At 39.3% G+C, this 26,599-nt stretch overlaps 2 protein-coding genes across 3 annotated transcripts; both read right to left on the minus strand.

Annotated features, from left to right (window-relative positions):
- Window positions 1-4,089: 4,089 nt before the first annotated feature.
- LOC124506298 (olfactory receptor 52A1-like) lies at window positions 4,090-5,028 on the minus strand. Its single transcript, XM_047072333.1, has one exon. It carries the CDS (start codon window positions 5,026-5,028, stop codon window positions 4,090-4,092), a length of 939 nt encoding a protein of 312 aa, XP_046928289.1.
- A 14,821-nt stretch (window positions 5,029-19,849) lies between these two features.
- Window positions 19,850-22,701, minus strand: LOC124505699 (olfactory receptor 52Z1-like). 2 transcript variants are annotated; one of them, XM_047071713.1, is made up of 2 exons: window positions 22,665-22,701; window positions 19,850-20,760 (listed from the first exon to the last, which is right to left on the minus strand). In XM_047071713.1, the coding sequence occupies exon 2, from the start codon at window positions 20,696-20,698 to the stop codon at window positions 19,850-19,852; it is 849 nt and encodes a 282-aa protein (XP_046927669.1). In that variant the 5' UTR covers window positions 20,699-20,760; window positions 22,665-22,701. The 2 variants fall into 2 exon arrangements, with proteins under 2 accessions (XP_046927669.1, XP_046927668.1); XM_047071712.1 differs by lacking the exon at window positions 22,665-22,701 and having other exon boundaries at window positions 19,850-20,815.
- Between the last annotated feature and the right edge of the window lie 3,898 nt (window positions 22,702-26,599).

Here is a 26,599-nt window from a genome sequence, read left to right on the forward strand (position 1 = left end):
CAAAAATGCCAGTAATGCAGGAAGAGCTGTGGTCTATGTGGCCAAACCTCAGTGAAGGAACCCACTCAACTGGAGCCATTCTAGAAGCAAGTCTGTATCAGCTGATGTATATTTAGAATACACTAGTCAACTATTTCCTTGATTTTCCAAAGCTTTGCTCCCCAATGCTTAATCCTAGAGATTCCTCGATCATGGATTCTTTCATTCACTTCTTCTTTCTAGAGTTAATCAGAATTAGAAGAGAAATCCTTCAGTACCATTCACATTGTCTGGCATATTTAACAGTAAGGAGCTGATGTGGCAGCATTACCTGACAGGTACAGATGGTGGGAAGGCAGGTGGGAGAGGACCTAAGTGAGTACAGAGCAGGGGGGATGGAGTGATTATCACTGGAAAAGCTGGTAGTAAAACATTATTGGGTGAAATTGAGGAAAGGGACTTCATGCTTTGTTGTTGGGGGCCAGTTGTGTTTTTATAAGACTCCTGAAAACCATGGTCTGTCTTCGTAACACTATCACTCATCACTCATCACTCACCTGTCATTCACTCTTTTTCCTCCTGAGACTCTCATCTCATTCACTTGTGCTTATGCTGGCAGTGTCTCTTTCTTCTGTCTGCACCCTCTAGAACAGCCCGCTGTATATATCATGAACTCTTATCCATTTGCTGCTCAGCCATCTGCCAAACTGTGCACATCTCTGGAATAGACTTTCCTCTCTTCTTCTGTCCCTGAAAAACAGACTTGCACCCTCTTTTGTAAATGTGTCTGAGCTCCTGTTGGTGGAATCACACTCCAACAAAACTCACAGGAAGGTCTATATTTGCTAGACACAGCATAACTTTATTAAGCTTGAATTGGCAAGCTTAATAACGTTCCCCAGTGTACGTGGAGAAGGAGGAGGTCTGAATATGAGATTTCCCAGCCACTAACCCAAGCCTCTAGGGACCCAGCAGCTCATAATGAAGCCCTCTTTTGTCCATCCACATGTAATGTCCCTGAAGCCATTTCTGCAACTTTCAGAATCCCCTTGGTCTCTTCATTCCTTTTTCCCCACAGTGGAGATGTAGAGAAATTAATATATGCAATCTTTTTTTTTTTACATTCCTTACAAAATAAAAAGATTTTTGTAAAAATTAAGTAATTAAATTTACTTTTGTCAGTTTCTTTCTGCTGTCCTCATTTGGAAAAAGATCGAAAGGACACTTAAATGTACTTAAATGTATGTTCCTGTGCCAATGAGTTGCATATAAATAAGTATTCTGTGACCCTTCTTTCACTGAGACACTTCTGGAGACAAAATCTGTATCCACAATGGCTCTCTATCACACATTTGACACTCATTCTCTTGTAGTATCATTCTTTAGATCTTTATTTATTGAAGCTTTGTAAATTCAGTAGTATTCTCACAATGACCACTTATGACAGACATTTCCATCTTCCCCTGATTAGTAGACTTTCATCACAGAAAACTACACATCTGATTGTTATTATTGTCAATTATAAATGATTCATAATTATTTATAATTTCATCGAAATGTTTGTGGAAATATGCTTTGTCGTTTTTTATATAAATACTTACAAAATAGTCTTTAAATGTTTCTTTGCCCATGATAACCCAAACTTTATTTGCATAAATGTTTGCTGAACTCTGATTAGAATATTAAAATTACTTCCGATGTTTTTTTTTTTACCTTTATTTCAAAGTAATTGTTATTGAACCACACGCCTATCGGTTATCCAAGCAAATCCTACATGAGAAATACTGACATTTCTTTTTTTTTTTTCATATGAAATTTATTGTCAAATTGGTTTCCATGCAACACCCAATTCATCCCAACAGGTGCCCTCCTCAATGCCCATCACCCACCCTCCCCTCCCTCCTACCTCCCATCAACCCTCAGTTTATTCTCAGTTTTTAAGAGTCTCTTATGGTTTGTCTCCCTCCCTCTCTAACTTGTTTTTTTCCTTCCCCTCCCCCGTGGTCTTCTGTTAAGTTTCTCAGGATCCACAAAGGAGTGAAAACATATGGTGTCTGTCTTTCTCTGTATGACATATTTCACTTAGCATAACACTCTCCAGTTCTATCCATGTTGCTACAAAAGGCCACATTCCATTCTTTCTCATTGCCAAGTAGTATTCCATTGTGTATATAAACCACAATTTCTTTATCCTTTCATCAGTTGATGGATATTTAGGCTCAATCCATAATACATACTGACATTTAAAATAGCCTCAAAAGATGCTTCAAGATAGCCTCTAGATTTACAAAGTGATCAAATTCAGAATTCATTGATAAGGCCCAGTCCATAAAACAAGCCAGAGTATCTACATCCATGTGACATGCAGTCTAATAAATTTTTATGTATACATTGTTTTAAGTGTCATAAATAAAAGTATGGACACCTGCACATATGGGAATATTTTCCATGCTCTTTTTAAAAATGATCCATGAGATCAGGTTTTTGGAACAGCCCACAAGCCTTAAGTTCTCAAGTCATTAATTTGGACAGAACATGTTATGTGTTCATTAACACAATAACCTTGAGTGATTTAAAAGCATAATGTTTTAAGTCCACTGAGAACATACGCTGCTGTATGTCAAATAGATACACACTTTCACACACATGTGCATTTGGAGTGAAAACTGGCCAGTGACATATGATAGCTTTCAGAATAAAGTTCAAAAATTTTGCATAGTGTCCATAACAATTCTTGATATTTGTAGTTTTCTTGTCTCTACAAGTTGTGCATTACATTGAGAAAAACTGTGCCATTTCTTGATTCTCTATTTAAGCTCCAAGATCATCTACCTGGCATGGTATGTCCTTACCTACCAGCAATTCATCTGTCATTCCTTAAGAATCATCCCCCCTGTAGGGGAAAACAAATACCACATGAATTCAAGTATATGTGTAATTTAAGAAACAAAACAAACAAGCAAAGGGAAGAAAAATAAGAGACAGATAGAAATCAAGAAAAGACTCTTAACTGTAGAGAACACATTGATGGTTACCAGCCTGGAGGTGGGTGGAGGGGTGGGTTATATTGGTGATGGGGATTAAGAAGTTCACTTGTCATGATGAGCACAAGGTGTTGTATGGAAGTGTGGAATCACTATATTGCACATCTGAAACTAATATAACACAATAGAATATGCTTCTATTCTTGAGTATACATTTATAATATTGTAGGGTTTTGATAACACTTTAGGAATTAATAAAGACATAAATGGTGACTTGGCATAAAAAGTACTGAATTGTGAAATAGAATACTGCATTGGTCATACAGTTTAAACCTTAATGCCCTGAATGACACCGGAAATGTTGAAATTTGATGACTATGTGTCATTAGATTGCATACAGTTTTTTGTTTCTTTAGGTTTTTTGTTTGAATAAGAACAAAAAAACTTCCTCTCATTAATTTTACGTTTTAAGTTTATTTATTTATTTTAAAAGAGGGAAAGGAAGTGCACAACTGGGGAGGGGCAGAGAGAGAGAAGGTGAGAGAGAATCTCAAGCTGGCTTCGTGCTCTCAGCAAAGATCCTAGTGCAGGGCTTGAACTCATGAACCAGGAGATCATGACCAGAGCCAAAGTTGGACACTTAATCAACTGAGCCATCCAGGAACCCCTCCTCTCATTTACTTTAAAGACGATGAAGATGATCCAGAAACAAATAGAATCAATAACATGATTTCATCATGTACCTGGACAATCCAAGACAATGAGTCTTGGGTGCTTGGAAATTCATTGAGAAATAGATATTATGGTACCTTGTGGAGAAGAATATTTAAATGAGAGAATTCAATCAGGAATTGCAAAATAAGAAAAAAAAGGGAAATGATACATATTCACTATTGCTGTTTCTACCACTCCCATTCTCATTACCTAGTAGGATCTAAATCCCACAGACTGATAGGTGTCATGGGCTGTGATGTGACAACTGCCTAAAATGCAGGCAAATTTCACAAAACAATTAAGGAGACAAGTCAAACATCATGAATAATATGCATTTTTCTGTTTTATTCTGTTTTGAAAGATTGTTATTTTGCATAAAGGAGAAGGTTGAAGATGTTAATCACAGTGCATTTTATGAATACAACATCTTTACCAGGTGAATGCGGATCTGCTTGGTCTTGGCACCGTAGACAAGTGGATTGAAAAATGGGGGGACCAGCAAGTAGAGGCTAGAAAAGAGGATGTGGATATAAGGGGGAACATGAGCACCAAACCTATGTGTGAAGAAGGAGAAGAAGGCAAGGATGTAGAACTGGAGGAAGACACAGATGTGAGCGATGCACGTATTGAATGCTTTCAACCGAGCCTCCTTCTGGGGCAGACGAAAAACGGTGATAAATATCTGTATGTAGGACAAAGTGATGAATATGAGGTCAAACCCTGCAACGGTGAATGCCACAAACAAGCCATAAATTTTGTTGACCTGTACATTTTCTGCAGCCATTTTCACAATGGCCATATGCTCACAGTAGCAGTGGGAGATGATGGTTGTATGGTAAAACTGAAACCGGAACTTTATCAGTATTAGGCACGGGGCTCCTAGGAAAGCGGCCCTGAGTGTTACCACAGCCGCTATTTGGGTGACTAGGCGGTGGGTGAAGATGGCAGCATGTCTTAGTGGATAACAGATGGCCACATAACGGTCCAGAGCCATGGCCAACAGGATGCCTGACTCTATGCACTGAAATGTGTGGATGAGCCCCATTTGAAGCAAGCAAGAATCAAAATAAATCTCTGGCACATGAAACCAGAAAATTCCAAGCATCTTGGGCACAATGCTCGTGCCAAGTACAATATCTGTGACTCCCAGCATGCCTAGAAAAATATACATGGGCTCATGGAGGCTGCGCTCTGACCTGATGATGATCAGAAGCAAGGAGTTTCCAATCATAGCAATGAGATACATGACGCAGAATGGAATCTCAATCCAGCACTGCACAGTCTCTAGGCCTGGGATCCCTATCAGCGTCAACACAGAAGGCCTGAAGACTGTGATGTTGGAAACGGACATAATGTCCTCAGGCCTCCAGATGAAAATGAAAGAAGCTTCTCAGTCAGTGGCACTCTTCTCTTCTACTCCTGTTTTAATTCAAAGTCATCATAGTGAGTCTCTGTGATTTTGTCAGAATTCAAAGACCATCTCATCCATCTCGTTTATATTATCAAAGGAAAAAGATCCATACTTACACATCACTGTTTTCAAGAAGGACATCCATAAGTAGTGTACCACAATTAGAAGTTATGTACAAGGCAGGCCAACTGCATTAGAACCACCCAGATGACGTGGATAAAGGAGTAAATTGCTGATCTTTCGCTTATGTCCTTCTGGATCTGCGGATAAAATAATTATACTTGTTTATTTGCTTGGATATTGCACTTTAATCAGATTTTAATAAATCTCTCACTATCCCACATTTCAGCTGACCTTAGTGTTCTATTTTTCCCCAAACTCTCGGAGTCAGAAACCATCAGTTTGGACAATCACATAATCAGACTCTAACCAGTATTTTGGTTTAAAAGGCTTCCTATGAAAGAGAAGTGAGATAGACATAGCTTCACCCAGGAACATAATATATGGAGATAGCTGTATCTGTGTATTATGTATTTATGTAGGACTGGCTGTCCTTTTAAAAAAATGTGAAATAGAGCTTGAGAAAAGATGATCAAATCCATGTAATTTTAATCTAAATCCAAGTTCCATGCTGATTTTTACATTATAAGTAAAACTTTATTTTGTTTTGCCTATGTAAGTAATGGCAGAATTCTTTGACATGAATTGTACACTTCAAATAGTGGAAATTCTGAAATACACGCCTCGGAATGACTAGAAGGGAGGAATCTCTAGAAGGCAAAAAAATCTAGAGAAACAGTGCATAGGCAAGAGGACTCATTCTTGCTGACTAGGGGGTATAGGTGAACAGGTAACTTAGCCAGAATAAAGGTTAGTTTCTGGGGCTGAAAGTGCTCAGGGTTACCATCACCAAAAGGTTGGCAAGTTTAGGCTCATTGATTCGTAATAATATGCAGACCATTTGATTGCTTCACTCATATTGTGAGCTCAAGCCTAAAAACATGAATAAAAATAAAGGGGTGAATTGACAGTCTCCTTAAGAGGCGTCCAATATAAAGTAGAAATGGAAGACAGAAGGCAGAACTTGGGGTTCCAGAAATGATGCAGGAGAGAGGGCAGTAGAGCAACTAAGGAAACTTTAGTTGCTTCAATTCCCTAATGACTGAATTTCCTCAAACTTGGGTTCTTAGTCCCTATATGAAAGTTCTTTTCTGATAAAGATCATTGCCTTTAAGAATTGCATATCTAAAATCATGAAATTCTCAAGTTGTACAATAGAAAAATATCTGCTAGGTGCATGGGTGGCTCAGTCAGTTAAGTATCCCATTCTGTGTTGTTGTTTTTAATGTTTATTTATTTTGAAAGAGAGAATGCTAGCAGGGGAGCGGGGATGGGTGGGGGGAAGATCCACTCACAGCAGAGAGCTCCATGCAGGGCTCCAGTTCATGAGCTGTGAGGTCATGACCTTGGCCACGGTCTGAGGCTTAAGGGACTGCAACTGCGCCACTCAGGTGCCCCACACTTCCAACTTTTCATCGTGGCTCAGGTCATGGTCACGTGGTTAATGAGACTGAGCTCCATGTCAGGCTCTGCATTCTCTCTCCTTCTCTCTCTGCTCCTTCCCAGGCTCTTCTCTAAACAAACAAACAACCATTTATGAAAAAAAAAATAGTTGCTATCCTGTATAAACAGCTTTTAGTTATTTCATTCATTCCTAGTCTCTCCAACAGTGTTACATTATGTCAGCAAGCTCATAATCATCAAAACATATACGGAATGTTAGGGCCCCTGGGTGACTCAGTAGGTAAAGCAACTGACTTTGGCTCAGGTCATGATTTTGTGGTTCATGAGTTCAAGCCCTGTGTTGGGCTCTGTGCTGACACCAGGGAGCCTGGAGCCTGTTTCAAACTCTGTCTTTGTTTCTCTCTCACTCTCTCTCTCTCTCTCTCTCTGCCCCTCATCTGCTCATTATCTCTCTCTCTCTCATACATAAAATGAACATTAAAAAAATTTAGGGGCGCCTGGGTGGCTCAGTCAGTTGAGCGTCTGACTTCAGCTCAGTTCATGATCTCACAGCTCATGAGTTCAAACCCTGTGTCGGGCTCTGTGCTGACAGCTTGGAGCCTGGAGCCTGCTTCTGATTCTGCCTCCATCTCTCTCTGCCCCTAACCCACTCGCATTCTGCCTCTGTCTCTCTCAAAACTAAACATTAAAAACATTATTTTTAAAAATTTAAACCATATACTGAAAGTCACCAAATATACCAGTAATTCAGCAATAGCTGTGGTTTGTGTTGCTAAACCTCTAGTGAGGAATCATAGTCAGAAGGACCATTTATGAAGACAGGCTGTATCACCTGACATGTATTTAGGATAGACTAGTCAGTCAGCAAAGTCCTTCATTTCCAAAGCATAGAAATCCTTTAGAAATGATCACCTTGTCTGACCTATTCAAGAGTTAGGAGCTGACATAGGAGCATTACCTGACAGGTGCAGACGGTGGGAAGGCAGGTGGGAGAGGATGCATGACTACAGAGCGGGGGTGTGGAGTGGTTATCATTGGAAAAGCTGGAAATGAAACATTATGGGGTGAACTTGGCGAGAGTAAGACTTCCTTGTCCTTTCCTGTTGGGAGCCAGTTCTGCTCTTACCAGACACTTGAAGACCAAGGTCACTCTTGATAATACAATCACTCAGCACTCACTTGTCATCCACTCTTTCTCCTCCTGAGATTCCCATCTCATTCACTTGCATCTCATGCTGCCCATGCCTCTTCTTTCTATCTGCACCCTCTGTAACAGCCCTCTTCAATGTCATGAACTCTGAGCCATTTGCTGCTGGGCTATCTGCCAATACGTGGGAAGTATCTCTGGGAGAGCCTTTCTTGGTTTTCTTCTGTTGCTGCAAAACAGACATGCTCCCTGTTCTGTCAGTTTATCTGAGATCATGTTGATGAGTTCATCTCCACGAAAACTCCCAGCAAGGTTTGTATCATGCTGAGGCAGCAGCATAAATTTATTGAACTCAAACTATAGAGGAAAGCCCCTGACCACCACTTGTAACGTTTCCCAGTGAATGTGAGAAGGACCCGGTCTGAACACGGACTGAGAGATTTCCTAGCCAGTAGCCCAAGCCACAGGAGGCCCAGCAGCTCATAATTAAGCCCCCTTGGGTCCAATCACATCTCATGTCTCTGAAATCATTTCTAAAACTTGCAGAATCTCCTTGCTCTCCTCTTTTCGCTTTCCCACGGGGTAAATGCAGAGAAATTAAAGTACACATGTTGTATTTTTTAAGAGTTCAGTTCCTTTCCTGCTGTCCTCCTTTGGAAAAAGATCTAAAGCACCTTTAAATGTAGGCATGTTTCTATGCCATGAATTCTATAAGTATCCGTTTGACCCATCTTTCACTTAGGCACTTCTGGAAAGAAAAGTCTGTACCCACCAGGGCTTTCTATCACATATTTCCCTCTACTTCTCTTGCAGTCTCCTTCCTCAGATTTTTATTTTATTGAAGCTATTTTTGTAAATTCAGTAATTTTCTCAGGATGACGAGTTATGATGGACATTTCTAAGTCCTTCCATACTGAGCCTTGAATCAGTTGTTGCACATTGGACTGAATTTTCTCCATCCCTCCTCTTCATAGATTTCTTCTGCTTTTCTTGCACTCTTCCTTCAGTTTGCAGGTGTTTTATGCCTCATAGATGTGAGGCAATCATGCCCTTCTGAAGTTGATGCAAATAAAAGGAAGATATGATATATGCTTTCAAATTTTTAGAAATGTGGGGAGAAGAATTAGCATATCTTTAATCATGAGAACAAATGATGAGTTCTAAAAAAACCAGACAAACTTATATACATTGTACCTTTCTCCTTGATATGATTCACCTGGTTTCCAGACCTTTCTTGTACGTTGCTCACCTTAAGAGGTATTTGACGTAATGTTGAGATGCTGGCAAGTTTAGGAAGAATACCTTCAGTATGATGGAGGAAGACATTCATAATGGATTGCAGGGAGAATAAGAGGTAGAGGTCAAAGGGCAAGGGGGCCTTGTATGCTCTTTCCACAATTCCGTCTGTGAAGGAGACTGATACCATGGCATTGAGTCATGTTGAATGCAATTGATTCAGAGGTCAGACTGTCACATGGTGGCTAACAATAGCTCATTGTTAAGTCGCCGAGAAAACTTAGACTATTTTACACTTTTGTTTCCTTTTTCCTACTCTCTTCTACTGACTTTACTTCAAAAGATTTTCTTTCCTTTTTCCTAAAATTGTGAAGTCTGTGGGGGTAGGCTAATGAATCATCTTTAAAGTATCATCATTCGAAAATGATCTGGTTTGGGGGTGCCTGAGTGGCTCAGTCTGTTAAGTGTCCGTCTTCAGTTCAGATCATGATCCAGTTCCTGGGTTCGAGCCCTGGGTCGGGCTCTGTCTTGACAGCTCAGAGCCTGGAGCCTGCTTTAGAGTCTGTGTCTCCCTCTCCCTGCCCCTCCCCCACTCTTTCTCTCCCCCTCCCTCTAGCTTTCTCACTCTTGCTCTCATCTAAAAATAAATAAACATTAACAATTTTTTAAACGTCCTGGTTTCTTCTACCAATTGTATAATTTTAGATATTTCATTTAGATTTATAATCCATTTCAAGTTAACTGTTGTATAGTAAAAAGGTTGATTTTGTCTGCATATGTATATCAGCATTATTTGCAGAGAAGACTTCTTTCTCTGTTGAACAGCCATGATATTATTTATGATCTCAATTGACCCCATATGTAGAACTTAATTTCTTGACTCTGTATTCCACATGATTTAGCAGTGATTTTGGCAATATGAGTCTCTTAATTACTGTAGCTTTCTTAAAATAAAGGATGGACAGGAAATTGATGTAATTGATTTTACTCTGCTAAAAACCTGGATTGCAAGACTGATGTATTATTCTTCATCGTGAATACAAATCAGTATTTTGGGGAAAAACTTGAGTGATGTTTTTGAACTTAAAATCCGTATACAGAGCTTTAGCAGGCAGCATGAAATTAGTGGGGTGATTTCACACATTTCTATCAGATTTCATGGGAAATGAATGACTAATAAAATCTAAGCAGTTATTGAGAAAATTCTACCATGAACAGTGTAGTTGCTTTATTTAGATCATTGCCTTTAATCTTCAAAGCATCAAAACTAAACTGCATTTCATCTCCTATTTACAAATGGGTAAATTTAATTCAAACAGGTCAGAACACAAGCAATGTCCCATACATATTAAGAGCAAAATAGCTAGAATTTGGATACAAGTATACCTATTTAAAATTTTTTCCATGTTTATTTTTGAGAGAGAGACACAGACAGACAGACAAAGCATGAGCAGGGGAGAGGCAGAGAGGGCGAGACACAGAACTCAAAAAGGGCTCCAGGCTCCACGCTGTCAGCATAGAGGCCAGCGCAGGGTTAGAACTCAGAGTGAGAGATCATGACCTGAGCTGAAGTCAGAGGTTTAATCAAATGAGCCACCCAGGTGCCCTGGGGGAATTAAGTATATTTAATTCAATCATCCAACATCACATTGCAGACTTACTTCTTGCAAGTACCACCTTTCACTGTGTGACTTTAATAAATTTGCATAAGTTCTTTGAGTTTCTTCAATTATATAATGAGAATCATAATACTAACTAGTTAACAGGATTGTCATGGAGATTGCCACTAATTATTGCTGTGGGATGGCTTCTATAATTATCTTGAAGAATTAAGAACTGGGTCCAAAAAATATCCTTGTCCATTTTGGTGATTACTGTGCATTGAGCACTTTCAAAGACAGATATATACAAAATGGAAGAAAACTCAATAAATTGAATGAATTATATAAACGCAGAAAAAATTATATACATGATGCCACCCATCAACTTACATACTTATCACTTGTTCTAAGACAAAGACCTTGATACTCAGTAATTCTTCGAGCTCTAGTTTAAAAGAATATTCATTCTAGTTTGTGGAAAGTCGCAACCATGTAGGAAACAAAGGTAAGTCCTGCAGACCCTGTCTAGGAAGTTTATCTCAAATTGTTCCTTCCCTCCCTCCCTTCCTGTTGATCAAAAGCAGGTCTCCTAATGTCTACTACCAGAAGATTGGTGTCTACCAGAGCTATGAAAAGTAGAGGCTTACATATTTTAGTCATTTCCTGCTGAAACCACTGTTTTCAGGTCACGGTTTTTTCTACCCATTAGCTAATTAAAAACAAAATGGTTTCTTAAAGTCAAATAGTTTTGACTGCAAATATTTGTTCTGTGTACTAAATTATTTTCACCTGTGTAAATCACTTCGTAAGGTACCAGTTGAAAGGTATCTCTTTTTCAGGGCACACACTCAATGAATATTTAGTATCAGCACAATTAGTATGTTTCCAAATTGTTTAATTACAAAAACTTTAAACAGGCACAAAACAAGCATTATAATGAGATTCCATCTACCCATCACCAGGTTCAATAATTATCAACATTATACCATTCTTTTATCTTCCATGCTCACCGCCAGTATCTACCCCAATAATTATTGTTAATAATATTATCGTCATCATTATTATTATTTAGAGGGTTAGAAGTAAACTTGACATTCATGGAAGTGTGCAAATCTTAGCTGTACCATTTTGACAAATGAATACAACCATGTAGCTTACAATCTTAACATTCGTATGGCATTTCCATCTTCTGGCGAATGTTCTCATGTGGTTCCCCAGCCATTCGGTCACCTCCAAATCCATCAGAAGTAACCACTGTCGCAATACACCCATTATAATAATAACACACACTCTTTTGTGTCCTGATTCTTTTCCACTCACAAATATGTATCCCTGAGTTGCATGTACTTGGAAACAAAAACATCCCCAGGACACATTCTGCCTATCCCTCGGGGAATAAAAACAAAGGAATCAAGTATTTAAGTATTGAATGGTCAAATGATGTCCTCACCAGGAAAAATCTCATGGCCCGTGCCTTCTTCTAAAAGCTTACATCAAAGTAATGACATTCTCTATTTTCAGGGAGAAAGGTGAGGCTACTTTACTTTCTCCATCTACTAAACCTTGTAGCTTATTCATAAGCAATAATAAACTATGGAATTTTTCCAATTGCAAGGCTCATATCCAGCCAATAATACCTGATGTAAGTTCCTATGTTCTTAGCGTATTATCTGTCTTGATTAGACCTCATCCCAGTTTCTAGTCAGTGTACGGACAATGCTATTGCAAATTTCCTGGGTATAATACTATGGATGATCCGATTGACCACAGGTGGGAAGAACATGTAGGCATTGGCCATGACAGATTGGAGGAGTGGAGGTAATTGCCACCCAAAAGGATGCAGCAAGGAGAAGCTGATCATAGGCACATAGTATACAAGAACAGCACAGACGTGTGACACACGTGCTGAGTGCCCTCCACTTCCCAGCCCCAGAAGCTACTCCCAGTACCCTATGAAGAATCAACACCTAAGGAACAATGAAGAAGGAGTTCAGCCCAAATGTGGAGGTAATGACAAACAGACCCAGGATGCTATTGGGCGGATGTCTCCACAGGGCAATTTGATTAGATCTGAATGCAGACAGTAAGAGTGTGTGAGGGTGTTGTAGCCCCAGAAAAGCAGACCTTTCATGGGGAAGAGCAGTGGGAAAATGAGCACTACACTTCGTAGAGACACCAAGTTCAACAACGGCCAGCATGGCCAGAAAGAGGTACATGGGTTGGTGCAAAGCAGGGTCAATCCGGATGATGGAAAGAATGGTGCCATTTCCTGGGAGAATGATGATGTACACCAGGCAGAAAGGGATAGATATCCAGATGTGCTATGCCTCTTCCCTGGAGTGCCAACAAGACTGAAGGTTGCAGGTGTGCACTCAGTGGAACTGTCGAAAATGTCATGGCGAGACTTCATTTGAAGATACAGGGAAACACGTGGGGACTGGCGAATATCAGTCTCTGGTCAGTTATTGTATGTCAAATGTCAAGCTCTTGATATCATATTTAAGATATTTCCTCACAAAAGAGGTGGAAAATGTTTTTCTGAAACAAGGACACATGTAAAGCACACTGTGTGGGAGAGAAATGTGTTTAGATGCAGGACAGAGTGTTTCTACATGGGCCACATGCCAAACAAAAAAGGCATTGACAGAAATCTGCACAGGGTCATTTGTGGCAGTCAAGGTGGTGATAATAAGCATAGAAATGACAGCTTCCTCTGGAAATGGAAGACTGAAGGATCTGGTAACTTTCTGCAGTTTGTACAAGAGTGATGGAAGTAGCAAAAGTAATTTAGCACAGTGATAAAGAGAGTTCATGGTTCTAACACTTAATGACTTGTGATCTTGGAGAACCCCTTAAGTTTTCTGAGATCCAAGTATTTGACGTAAACAAATAATACTTATATAAGATAATGTATGTAAATTGTTTACCATTATATTTGGAACAGTAAATACTCAACACAGGAAATAAAAGAAACAATTAAGTCTCTTAGAAAAGGAGGGTAGTTTCTCCCAGTTTTTAGAATTTTCCAATGCCCTTATTTAACTTACCAGTTCACTCTTTCTCCCCCTACTCTCCATGGATGATGGTGAAACCTTCTCTATATTTTGTAGGAGGTTAAGTGTCTCCTGCTGGAACCTGGGGCCAAGGCTGAGAGCAACACCAAAGCCTTTCGGGTCTCACAGGCTGAATATGATGGCGAGGATGGAGTTTAAGGCGAGGGTTCTTTATCTGGGAACAAGTTCATGAACACTAAAATTCTAGTGTTTCAGAATTTAGAATTAGGCTCTCTAGTAGCAGAGCCTTGGGTGTTAAGGTTAGGAGCCAGAGGTGGAATTCAAGATCAGGCTTGAGATAGAGTTGGTGAGTGAAAATGGGACAGAGATTTTAATAGAGTTGACAGAAAGAACAAGGAGAAAGGAGAGAAATTTAACTCCATCTGGAATTTGTTTTGGGGACTTGGGTGACTAAGGATTTCATTTAGTTATTCACAAATGTAGAAACCACTTTTAACACATGTGTTAATGGATAGCCTGGTGTTTCCTCAAGTATTTTGAGCAACTATAGGTCTCATTTTAAATCTTTATGTAAATGTACATCTATATCTTGATTCTGTATCCTCCTTTTGGATCTAATGCCTATTTTGTCAGAGTCACAGTGCTGCAAGTATCTGATTTTATAATACGTAAGTTCATATCTAATTGGTCAAGTAATTTTTTTAATTTTTCTGACTACTTCCTATGCTTTTCTTTTACATAAACACTACAACTCAGAATGCATAAAAATAGAACAATGGCACAAATATAAAAGTTACAATCATAAAATTCTTTGGGAAAAAACATAGAGGTAAATTTTCATGACCCTGGATTACACAACATATTCTCAAATGTCACACCAAAGCATGAGGAAAAAAAATAAAAAACATAGATAAATGGACTTCATCAAAATTAAAATTTCAACATTATCAAATGACATTAACAAAAAGTGAAATGATAACCTACAAAACGAAATTTGCAAATTGTATATCTAATAAGGGATTAATTCCCAAAATATACAGAGAACTCAAACAACTCAAAACCAAAAAGATTAACAACCGAATTTAAAAATAGGCAAAGGCGGGGCGCCTGGGTGGCGCAGTCCGTTAAGCGTCCGACTTCAGCCAGGTCACGATCTCGCGGTCTGTGAGTTCGAGCCCCGCGTCGGGCTCTGGGCTGATGGCTCGGAGCCTGGAGCCTGTTTCCGATTCTGTGTCTCCCTCTCTCTCTGCCCCTCCCCCGTTCATGCTCTGTCTCTCTCTGTCCCAAAAATAAATAAAAACGTTGAAAAAAAATTTTAAAAAAATAGGCAAAGGAATTAAATAATTAATCTCTAAAGAAAATATGCAAATGCCAATAGCACATGAAATAAAATTCAAAACCACAATAAGACACCACTTCACATCGACTAAAATGTGTATAATTTTTTTAAAAATTTAAAAACTAGGGGTGCCTGGGTGGCTCAGTCTGTTGAGCGTCTGAGTTCGGCTCAGATTATGATCTCGCGGTTTGCGAGTTCCAGCCCCAGGTCAGGCTCTGTGCTGTTGGCTTGGAGCCTGGAGCCTGCTTTGGATTCTGTGTCTCCTTCTCTCTCTGCCCCCCACCCCCACCCCGGCTTGTGCTCTGTCTCTGCCCCTCAAAAATAAATAAGTAAATGTAAAACACAGTTAAAAAATTAAAACACTAACAAGTTTTGACAAAATAGGGAAAAATTGGAACCATCATACATTGCCAGAGGAAATGAAAAATGGTGCACATTCTGTGGAAAACAGTTTGGCAGTTTCTTAAAAACTCAGGCACAGGGGCGCCTGGGTGGCGCAGTCGGTTAAGCGTCCGACTTCAACCAGGTCACGATCTCGCGGTCCGTGAGTTCGAGCCCCGCGTCAGGCTCTGGGCTGATGGCTCGGAGCCTGGAGCCTGTTTCCGATTCTGGGTCTCCCTCTCTCTCTGCCCCTCCCCTGTTCATGCTCTGTCTCTCTTTGTCCCAAAAATAAATAAAAAAAATGTTGAAAAAAAATTAAAAAAAAAAAAAACTCAGGCACAGAATTACATGTAATGCAGTAATTCCACTCCTGAGTATGTACCGCCCAAATTAAATACAGGTATTCAAAGACATACTTGTACATGGATGTTCATTGCAACATTATTTACAGTAGGCAAGTGGTGGAAGCAGCCAAACTGCACATCCATAGATGAATGTACAAAACGATGTATACACACACACACACACACACACACATATATATATATATATAAAAGGAACATTATGCATCAGTATAAAGGAATGAATGATAAAAACATGCTACAACATGGATGACCTTTGAAAATCTTATGTTCAGTGAAACAAGCCAGACACAAAGCATAAATATTATATGATTCCACCTCTACAAGTAAACAAATTCATAGAAATATAAAGTGGGTTATAGGTTAACAGGGGAGTGGGGAATTATTGCTTCAGAGACATAGGGTTTCTGTTTTGGGTGTTGAAAGCTTTTGCAACTGGTTGAAGTAGTAACACAACATTGCAAATATGATTAATTGCTCTGAATCATACACTTAAAAATCATTATTATAACAAACTTTATGGTAAAGATATTTTGCCATAATAAAAATTAAAAAAGAAAATCAGCATGCAAACGATAAAATATATTAGCATTTATAGGGATTATGGGGAATTTGTAGATCATTGTGGACGCCATATTATCATTACAATGAATAATATGCAATAAACATTTCCTACATGTATTTCAGACACATGTACATTTTTGTTTACCATTTTAAATGATGTCATTTTTCATTTCATGTCTCTAATCATTTTAGCTACAATAAAACACTAACGTCTTCTCCCCCACCCCTGCTCCAAGTTTACTGAAGTATAATTGACAATCAGAAATTGCTTATATCGGATTGTGTAACTGATGACCCGATATATGTATACATTATGAAATACTCACTAAAACGAAGCCAATCAACATATCCATTACCTCACACCTGCACCATTTTCCTATGTTTCTTCTCTTTTGTGATGAGACTACCCAAGGTCTACCCCTCAACAAATTTCAAGTACACAATACAGGATAAGAAAATATGGATGTCTATGCCGTTCTTATGGAACTCTGTTGGCTTTACAAAGACTAGGAAAATAATTAAATACAGAAATAAGGAAAAATAAATTAGGACACAAAACCTAGGATTTGTCTTCTTCTTTCCCCACTTCTTATCCTTCTTTAACTTATATTAGCTAAAACCCAATTATAACACGATATGATTCTGCAACAGTTTTGACATGGCAAACTAGTATCTTTAGCCTCTTCCCACTTTTGGATACATTTTCCTAATACCCTATGCTTCATGTCACAGCGTTTCACCATGTCTGAGACCACTTAGGGCAGAGTAAAAACCATCGGGAGAAAGATTTGTTCTGACTCCATAGTATCTCTATATCTGCTACTGCTCAGCTACCCAGATAATGTATTCTTTGACTCTCTGGGTCTAAGAGTCTGATATTAAATGATCCGGCGTCTTCCTCTCATGAAACACGGTTCTCACTTTAGCAATCTCTTAGTGCTTTTTTCTTCCACTTCTTCTTTTTCTTTTTTAATTGTACCTGGAAGAGTAGGTCAGTTTTCTCTAAGCCCCTCCAGGGCTCTCCGTTTCTATCCTGCATGGTATACCGTTTTTCTTACTCACTGTTACCCAGCGGGAGACTCTGTGGTCAAGAAGATGGTAGGATGGTAGGATACGGAGCATCCCCTTCAAAATTTCCAGGGCAACGACTCAGTGATTGTGCTTCTAGCAGCTCAACACACACAGTGTACTCCTGACTCCTTCAGCATATACCAATCCCTGAGCCCTCAACCTGAAAGCTTCTCTACATTTGAGGCTGACGACTCAATCATTGTTTATTCCTGTCATATTTCATACATTCTGGGTGGGAAATTGGTATCTTCTTAGTCCCTCACTGCCAAATATCAAGCCTTAAAAACTCTTCTTGTTTTTATTATTTTTTAATGTTTATCTATTTTTGAGAGAGAGAGAGACACACACAGAGAAAGAGAGAGAGAGAGAGAGAGAAAGAGAGAGAGCCTGAGTGGGGGAGGAGCAGTGAGAGAGGAAGACACAATCTGAAGCAGGCTCCAGGCTCCTAGCTGTCACCACAGAGCCCGACACAGGGCTCAAACCTCAAACCATGAGATCATGACTTTAGCCTAAGTCAGATGCTTCACCACCTGAGCCACCCAGGCACCCCCTTAAAAAGTTTTCTCCTTGAAGGCTCACTTACACCACTCATTAAAAATATTTTGTTATCATTCTGTACTCTATTTCCACTCTGACTCCCCTTCAATCCTTGGAGAATCTAATTCTGAACCAGAATCCTATTTGCTGCAACTTTTAACAACATTTTATGTGACTTCCGTATCTATGATGATGACCCATTCCAACCATTTTTCTATGAATTATTGTTAGCAGGGCTATGTTGAGTTTGGTGGATCAGTTCTTTAATGTTTCTGTTCATAAAAGTTACCAACACCATCAAAATAAAATTTGCTTTTATTAAATTCCAAATACATCATATGACATATTTCATTTAATTGTCATGCCAGTAAAGAAGGTACTAAAATAATTCCATTTTATTGGTCAAGAACCAATAGTTACATAACAGGACAATTTTATACAGTTAGTGTGGGAATGGCAAACCAGGATTTTCTCATATCAAAGGGTTTATTCTAACTCTTAAAATAGATTTCCTTGCTCAAATTCAAGTGAATATAACATATATTTCAAACCAAAGTAGTTATCCAGGATTCCAAGGGTCAAGGCAACACGCTTTCATTTCCCACATTGATTGTTTTATATATATATATATATATATATATATATATATATATATATATATGTGTGTGTGTGTGTGTGATTTATATATGTGATATATATATGATGTATAATATATCATGTGTATATATACATCCTATATCATATATATATCATATATATATATATCATTAACATGCATGTCTATATATGCGTGTTTTTATAATGTGTATGTATATATTGCATTGTACATATATTAATGTGTCTAGTGTATACAAACACACATCATATATACATAATAGAAAAACAAAGAAAAGAGGCTAACCCGGAAAAGGTTGCACGTGTTCAAGGTAATGCTTGAAAGTTCATTGTTTGTCTGTCTTCAAGTGTATATAAGGTCAGATTGCACATTCTCAGAACATGTGCTAAGGCCTGCTGAAGGAGAGGTTGTGAAAATACTATCTTGAATGGAGAAATTATGGTACAATCTGGAGACAAGCTTCTATAAAATAATATTTGGTGTGAATAGAACCTTTTTAAAACAAATATGTGCAAACATCCTATTTAGTCTTTCACTGCCTTTTAATTTTGGACCTGGGTATGGTATTTTTCATCTGTTAGTCCCTCCCGTGGTGAAGTCTGTTGACACCAGGATGCTTCATTAATGATTTGGGCCCAAAGTCTTCACTATGTAGGGAACAAAGTGTTAACTTTTAAGTTGTCTATGTGGTCCCGGGTGGGTTGATTTCACTTATTATTTGTTTTCATTCAGTATTATCTGTTCATTCAATAAACCTATACGATGTGCCTTTTCTATACATAGGCTTTATATCAGTGATTCAGAAAATGTCCTTTTAGAACTCACATTTTAATTGCCATAAAAGGTACAGATAGAAATACTTATTGTTTATTGTTTATTGTGGCTTTATGTTCCTGGCCCAAGTATTTACTGACTGCAGTAGGAGTGTTTTATATTTCAGCAGAATTTCAACTGTCTATACAAACACTCACTGAGTCACTATTTTCCCTTCCCAGATCTACCCAAGACAATTCCATCTGGGTTTAACCCTAAAATATGTTTTTCTTAGTGTTATCTTATGTATGCTTAAGAATAAGTTAAATTGCAAGATAATAGGATATCTAGGAGAATAGAGAATATCATTCATTTATTTTTCTCAACAATTTTAAGTGCTTTAGGGAGATACATTGGAAACTTTGGCATTTATTATCCTTCTAGGTTTATTGAGAGTTACTTATGGATTCTGTTTATTCCCATTGCTCATTCAGTGTTTGTGTATGTGTGTGTGCGTGCGTGTGTGTGTGTGTGTGTGTGAGAGAGAGAGAGAGAGAGAGAGAAGTGGGGCGGGGGTTTATTCAGAAATAGCCAGCATTTCGTATTATTCTTCACTTTAACAATGAGTGCTGATGGGGGAGCAAAGCAAAATTACTCGGTCTTGAATCTGTTTGGTCTTCACCCCATAAATGATGGGGTTTAGCATAGGGGGCACTACCACATAGAGGTTGGCTACCAGGATGTGGATGTGCTGAGGGACGGTTTTACCCCCAAAACGATGGGCAAAAAAGGAAAAGAATGCTGGGGCATAGAACATAAGTATGACACAGATGTGGGAAGCACATGTGTTGAGGGCCTTGAATCTAGCAGACCAGGAAGGTATCTGAAACACTGTGCAAAGGATCATCGCATAGGATATAATGATGAACACAATGTCTAGTCCTGTAGACAGTAGGGCCACCGTCAGGCCATAAATGATGTTGACACTGATATTGTCACATGACAATCTGGCAATGCCCATGTGCTCACAGTAAGAATGGGGAATGATGTTTCTCCCACAATATGTAAGTCGGTGTACCAGGAAGATGAATGGAAAGCAGATGATAAAGCTCCTGACAACAGCTGCGATGCCAATTTTGCCAGTGGCTGAGGAGGTTAAGATTGTGGTATATCTCAGTGGGTGACAGATGGCCACATAGCGGTCAAATGCCATGGCCAGGAGAATAGCAGATTCTACCGCAAAGAAGAAATGGATGAAGAACATCTGAGATACACAACTACCAAAGGATATATCCATGGAATGGAACCAGAAGATGGCCAGCATCTTGGGGGCTGTGGCTGTGGAGAGCAGGACATCTGATAAGGCCAGCATGGAAAGGAAGACATACATAGGCTCATGGAGACGGCGCTCAGTTACAATCAGGAAGATCAAGAAGATGTTGCCCATGACAGCCAAAATGTACATAGAACAGATAGGGATGGAGATCCAGGTATGAGAATCTACCAGTCCTGGGATTCCAGTCAGGACATACCACATATCCTGGGGATGGGTGTGATTGTAAGAGAAAGGGGCCATCTGGGGCAGTATATTCCAGACCTAGTATCTGGATTAAAGACCACAAGGCTGACTGAGGATTGAGGAGCAGCACCACTTTCGGTTGAATGACCCCTGATTAGATTGTTTTGCAATATTTTCTTCTCTGTGAAAAGATAGTGAGATGCATTAATGCGCCTAATATTGCACTCTGACTCCTTCCATGGAAGAATTAAGTCGTATCTTGGGGAAAAAATGCTTCACATTAATAAGTGCTTAATATGTGCCATAGCACTTTATAAATATCACCTTATTAAATCTTCACAATAGCCTGTTGAAAAGACCTTTACAATGATCCTCAACATGGATACTGTTGTTATTCCAACAGATGCAAAATTATTCCACAGATGTTCAGCTTCTTGTCCCAGGTCCCATTGGATTCAGGGTCAGACAGCATAGATTTGAAAGCTCTGATCGCAGCCACCACCCAATACTCCCTATAAAAATAAAACTAGACACAAAAACATGTCATCGAAATGTTCACTCTCATATCCCTGAAGCATTATACTGCGTAAGGAAGAGGGAGGGAATTCGTTTTTACCAAAATACATTTTGGGCTATACAGTACATATGTCCTTCTCAACCTTGGTGGGCCGCTGGAATGATGCTAAGGACCATGATAGGCACTAAACATCCACAGGTGACTTCATTGATTCTTTTCAGCTAATCAACATATTTCTTAAAATTTTACGATGAATATTATAAAACCTAAAGAATATGCAGCCTCAAACTGAGTTGGACTCTTTAGTAGATGGATATGCCTGACGAGTGGTGAAGGAAAAATACACTGTCCCATTTGCGTCCCTGCTTGAAAATTAGATGGTATATTATTTTAAAATACCACCAAGCAGGAAGTAACAGGGTTTCACATTAGCAAGTGGGGTCCCCAGGCTTTCAATAAAAGGGAGGGAGGGTAATCTACTGGTTACTACTTTTCTGTAGTTGCAACAGAATGCATAAAAGCAAGGAATGTGTTGGGTGAAATGCCAGCGAGGAGATAGCCCATTTGAGTGGGATGTGAGTGTGAGGGGGCGTGTTCCTATAAACACATAGATATAAGGGAGGGTATAGATATGGATACAAAGCAAGTGGATGACAAGTGGCTTCCATCCTCCCCCTGTCCCCATTCTCAAATCGAAGGGGGCTGAATGCATTTGCTGACGAGGCACATGGGCTTAAGTGATGCCTGCCTTTTTACCTCTTGATTGCATTGGAGTCAGTATCATTGTGCAGCATAGTTTTACCACCTTCACTTTCAGTTTTTATTAGGTGTTCAGTATTCTAGTACTTCATATCATATGATTGAAAAAATTTGGAATCCATTTCTCCCTTTTTCTTTTTTCTTAATTGAAGTATTTGATATGCAATGTAGCATTAGTTTCAAGTGTACCACACTGTGATTCCACAAGTCTATATGTTATAGTATGTTCTATACTTGCCATGAGTATGGTTCCCATATGTCACCATACAATGCTATTACAGTCCCACTGACTAGATTCCCCATGTTTGGCATTTATTCCCATGACTGAAAGCTTCTATCCCTCTCTCCCTTCACCCATGTTGCCCGTCCTCCGACCTGCAGCCACTTTGGCAAGCATTAGTTTCTTCTCTATATTCATTTGGACGCCATTATTTGAGTTAAAGTTTAGAGGACATAATACTCAAAGGGTCACCCCATTAGGACTTTCATTAAGTTGGTATATGATACTTTCAAAATACTGTAATAAAATGTTGAGATGCTTTAGTCTATCGATCTACTTTAGTTACATAAACCAACTGTGTAGCCATTTAACATAGAGCTAAAATTAATTGCTGGAAACTTATTTCCAATGGGATTACAGTGTTTCAGGGACAGAAAGAAAAGATTAATCTGTGAGTGAAGTGCAGGTATGGGGAGGGGATGTTTAGTGAGTGGGGCTTCATCAGGACATCCGAGATGGGGAAGAGGAGAGTTTAAATGATGGAAGAAAAAGAAACGGAGAGAGAAGAGACATAAGACAAATTTTACAGATTTCCTTCTAACTTTCCCAGTGATCTTTTGGGACACCAGTGAGTGATCTCTTTCATTGTATTCCTTTTTGTTGTGATATAGCATTATCAACTACAGCTCCCCAACTTATAACTCTGGGGCTCTAGGAAGCATATTTTATATTACTAATGGCAGATTCAGACTGAATCATGAATATATGCATAGAGACAGTGTGTGGTTAATAGGGATTGCGTACATCTGGGGCCCATAGAATTATATTTAAGTGATAGCTACATCCTATTCTGACTGTATTACCACTAAAAACTACTTAATGGGAGGCTTAGTTTCCAGTTGTAAAACACCTAAAAGTAAACATCAATTACAAATGTGGGTCAGTATGTTAGGGTGGTTGCCACGTAAGTCAGATTCATTTTTAGCTCAACATCAGATGAGATTAGGGCACTTGCAAAATTACCATCATTAAGATCAAAATAATTATTACATTGAACAAGTTCAAAATTTTGGACTTCAAGCTTTGGATCTGCTAGACAGAGATTGAGCTAATTTAGAGTACCCATAAAGGCCTAGACTTATTTTTTGTATGCTAGACACAAATGTAAATCGGTAATTTTCACCCCCAATCTGTCATTTCAGTCTTATAAAGTACAGGCGATTCAGCATGGTGAACTTGGCTTAGAAATGGAGTTTTAGGAGCACTTGGGTGGCTCAGTCAGTTACGCATCCAAGTTCAGCTCAAGTCATGATCTCATGGTTTGTGAGCTGAAGCCATACATCAGACTCTGTGCTGACAGCTCAGGCTCAGAGCCTGGAGCCTACTTTGGATTCTGTATCTCCCTCTCTCTCTGCCCCTCCCCTGCTTTCACTCTGTCTGTCTCTCAAATATAAACAAACATTAACAAAAAGAAATGGGGTTCTATTCTAGCCTCATGTTCAGTGTATCATCTTTGTTATATAGGGAAGGGAGTTGAAATCTCTGAGTTTAGGTTTTTTAATCTGTGTTTAGCCCAGCACCTGATATATAGTGAATACTCTGTAAATTTTAGGGGGAAATGCGTGCATGTATTTACATACATACACACATATGCATTGTCTTTAACTACTAGACTTGTTTAGCTACGAAGCCTTGCTTTTACTACTGGAACTGGAATCCAAATTCATTGCATCTATGCACAGCATTCAGGCCCACATTTCAAAGAAAAAGAACCATTGCGTAAGATGGAAACCAAGTGCGTCTAAAAGGAAAAACCTCTATTTGTGCCTTTGCAGATGGCCCATTTAGGAAAAGAGCACAAAGAGATACTACAATTGCCCATGACTCCTATTACAGCCACATCCAATGCCTCATAAGGCAAGGCTGAGAGAAATGCAAGATGATTAGTTGCTAGGAAGATGGAGCTGCCTCTGGAGTTCCCTAAGATTTTCTTTCTTTCTTTTTTTTTTCCCCTGTGTTTCCAGGTGTCTTTTTCTACATGTCTTTGCTGAGCAAAACTCAGCTTACTTACCTATACTTTCTTGGATCCTAATGGTATTTAACTGGTTGAGAGAGAAAAATAAAAGCAAGATGATGTTCAGAAGACAAACAGCAAATGTGGAGCTATTTATACCTCCTCTAGGCATCTCTCAGGCCCTAGACCTTCAGTCCCCAGAGGACTGAACTTTACACACTGGTGGAAGGAGATGGCCCAGAGTCGGCTCCTGGGAGAAACACACCCACTGTCTCTCCCTCTACAGCATGTGCAGGGTTTCCTTGGTCCAGCACTCTGGGACATCCAAGTTAGCACACACTTGCATTGAGTACCCAGATCTCCTTTGCGTGGCAGAGATGCTTGCTAGTGCAATACTGTCTTGTTCCCATGGAGGCATCTGCAAATGTAGACTGTGAATGCCACATGTGGAAGGATTGTATGCTTTTGAGAGGGCACCTAAGATGAGATTCTGTCACCTTACTTACCTTGAAATTTTCGGGCTCTTTGGCTTTCTCTCTCTTCCATTGGTCACATGGTAGAATTCGCATCAGAAGGGTCCAGAAATGCCATTAGCTACCAATAGAGAGTTTTATTTGGATTTTGATGTGGATTTTTATTTTCTCAGCCTGAGCTGCTCTTCTTCTTTTCTTTCTCCCTTTCCTCCTCTTCCTCCTCCTCCTCCTCCTTCTTTCAGAGACAAAGAGAGTGGACGAGGGACATAGGAAGAGGGAGAGAAAGAATCCCTATTCAGTGCTCAGTGCTCAGCGTGGAGTCTGACATGAGTCTTGATCTTACAACCTGGGATCATGACCTGATCACAAGTCGAACGCTTAACTGACTGAGTCACCCAGGTGCCTCTCTTTTCCTTTTCCTTTTTCTTTTTAAACTTTCTCTGTCCTGGTAACTTTTCTCTAAATGCATTGGGATTGTCTGGGGGGTTGGGCTAAGGTTCTAATTATAATCATAATCTTAATTTCACATTTCTTTTATTGTTTAATTTTGCTTTTAAAAAAAATTTGGAGAATCCTTTCATATATGTAGTAACCCTTTTTTGTCTTTTCTGTATCTATCACGGACCCTCACACGAGTTTTGTCTCTCTTGGTTATTATTCTTTCTCAATTCCTATTACAATATGTTTGCTCTTCCCTTCTGCACACTGTGGAAGGTAATCTGAGAAGCTGACTGCAATCATGCCCTTCTCTATCTCTCTGTGTGTGCTGCTGCTGTCATCTGTAGTCGAGCCCACTTCTCCTCCCCTGGAACCTGGGATGACAGTTCTTGTGACCACATAATGTAGCAGGAATGATGGTGATATTCTTGGGTGACTGAGCCAATGTAATACGAAGTCTGGCAATTTCTACCTTTTTTTTTTATTCAAAGCCAGGCACCCATATTAAGAATAGAACTCCACTGAAATCATACCAATAATATGAAGAAGCTATCCCCATGGAGAGAGGGTGACTATGGAGATGAGCCCAAAGGCACCAGGCATGGGACTGACGTCTGTGGACTTTTCAACTCAGCTGAGGCTGAATTCTTAGTTGAATGCTGCCTATTGAGGTACCACAGCCCACTCCTTATGGAAACAGAACCATACGGTCAAGCCTTACCTGGCTTGTTGACCCACAGGATTGTGAGAAACAATAAGTCATTGTTGTTTGGAGACACTACATTTGGGGATGGTTTGTTACAAAAGAGATAACAATTATAACATAGCAAATACTTTGAAATGATTTCATAATTTTCTTTTGGTCCTGACTTCAATTTGTTAAATTTAACTTTTTTTTAAGTTTATTTATTTTTGAGAGAGAGCAAGCATGAATGGGGGAGGGCCAGAGAAAGAGAGAGAGAGGGAGATAATCCCAAGCAGACTCTGTGCTATCAGCACGGAGCCTGATGTAGGGCTTGAACCCACTAATCGCAAGATCACGACCTGAGATGAAATCAAGAGTCAGCAGCTTAACCAACTGAGCCACCCAGGCACCCCAACTTTAAACGATTCTTATATCATATGATCTATTTCTTGTCTATTTCTCTACTGTCTTTATTTTCTTATTGTATTCCCATGTCTACCAATCATTCATAGAGAGAATGACTTCAGATCGAAGTCATTGTAGTTTCTCTAGGACACACCGGTGTGTGAGTGTGTCTGTGTGTGTTGTGTGGGTGTTCATGCAGGGGAGACAGAGCATTTATCACCAGAAACATTTTTATTTATATTTTTTATTTATTTTCGATTTTCGATTTTCCATAGAAGCTCTTCACTGGAAATGCTTCCTGTTTTCCAGGAATATTGATAACAGTTGTATACAGAA

This window comes from Lynx rufus, unplaced genomic scaffold (assembly GCF_022079265.1).
Source record: "Lynx rufus isolate CCGP_SWC_20201006 ecotype Redwood Valley unplaced genomic scaffold, mLynRuf1.p SCAF_9, whole genome shotgun sequence".
Taxonomy (NCBI): Eukaryota; Metazoa; Chordata; class Mammalia; order Carnivora; family Felidae; genus Lynx; species Lynx rufus.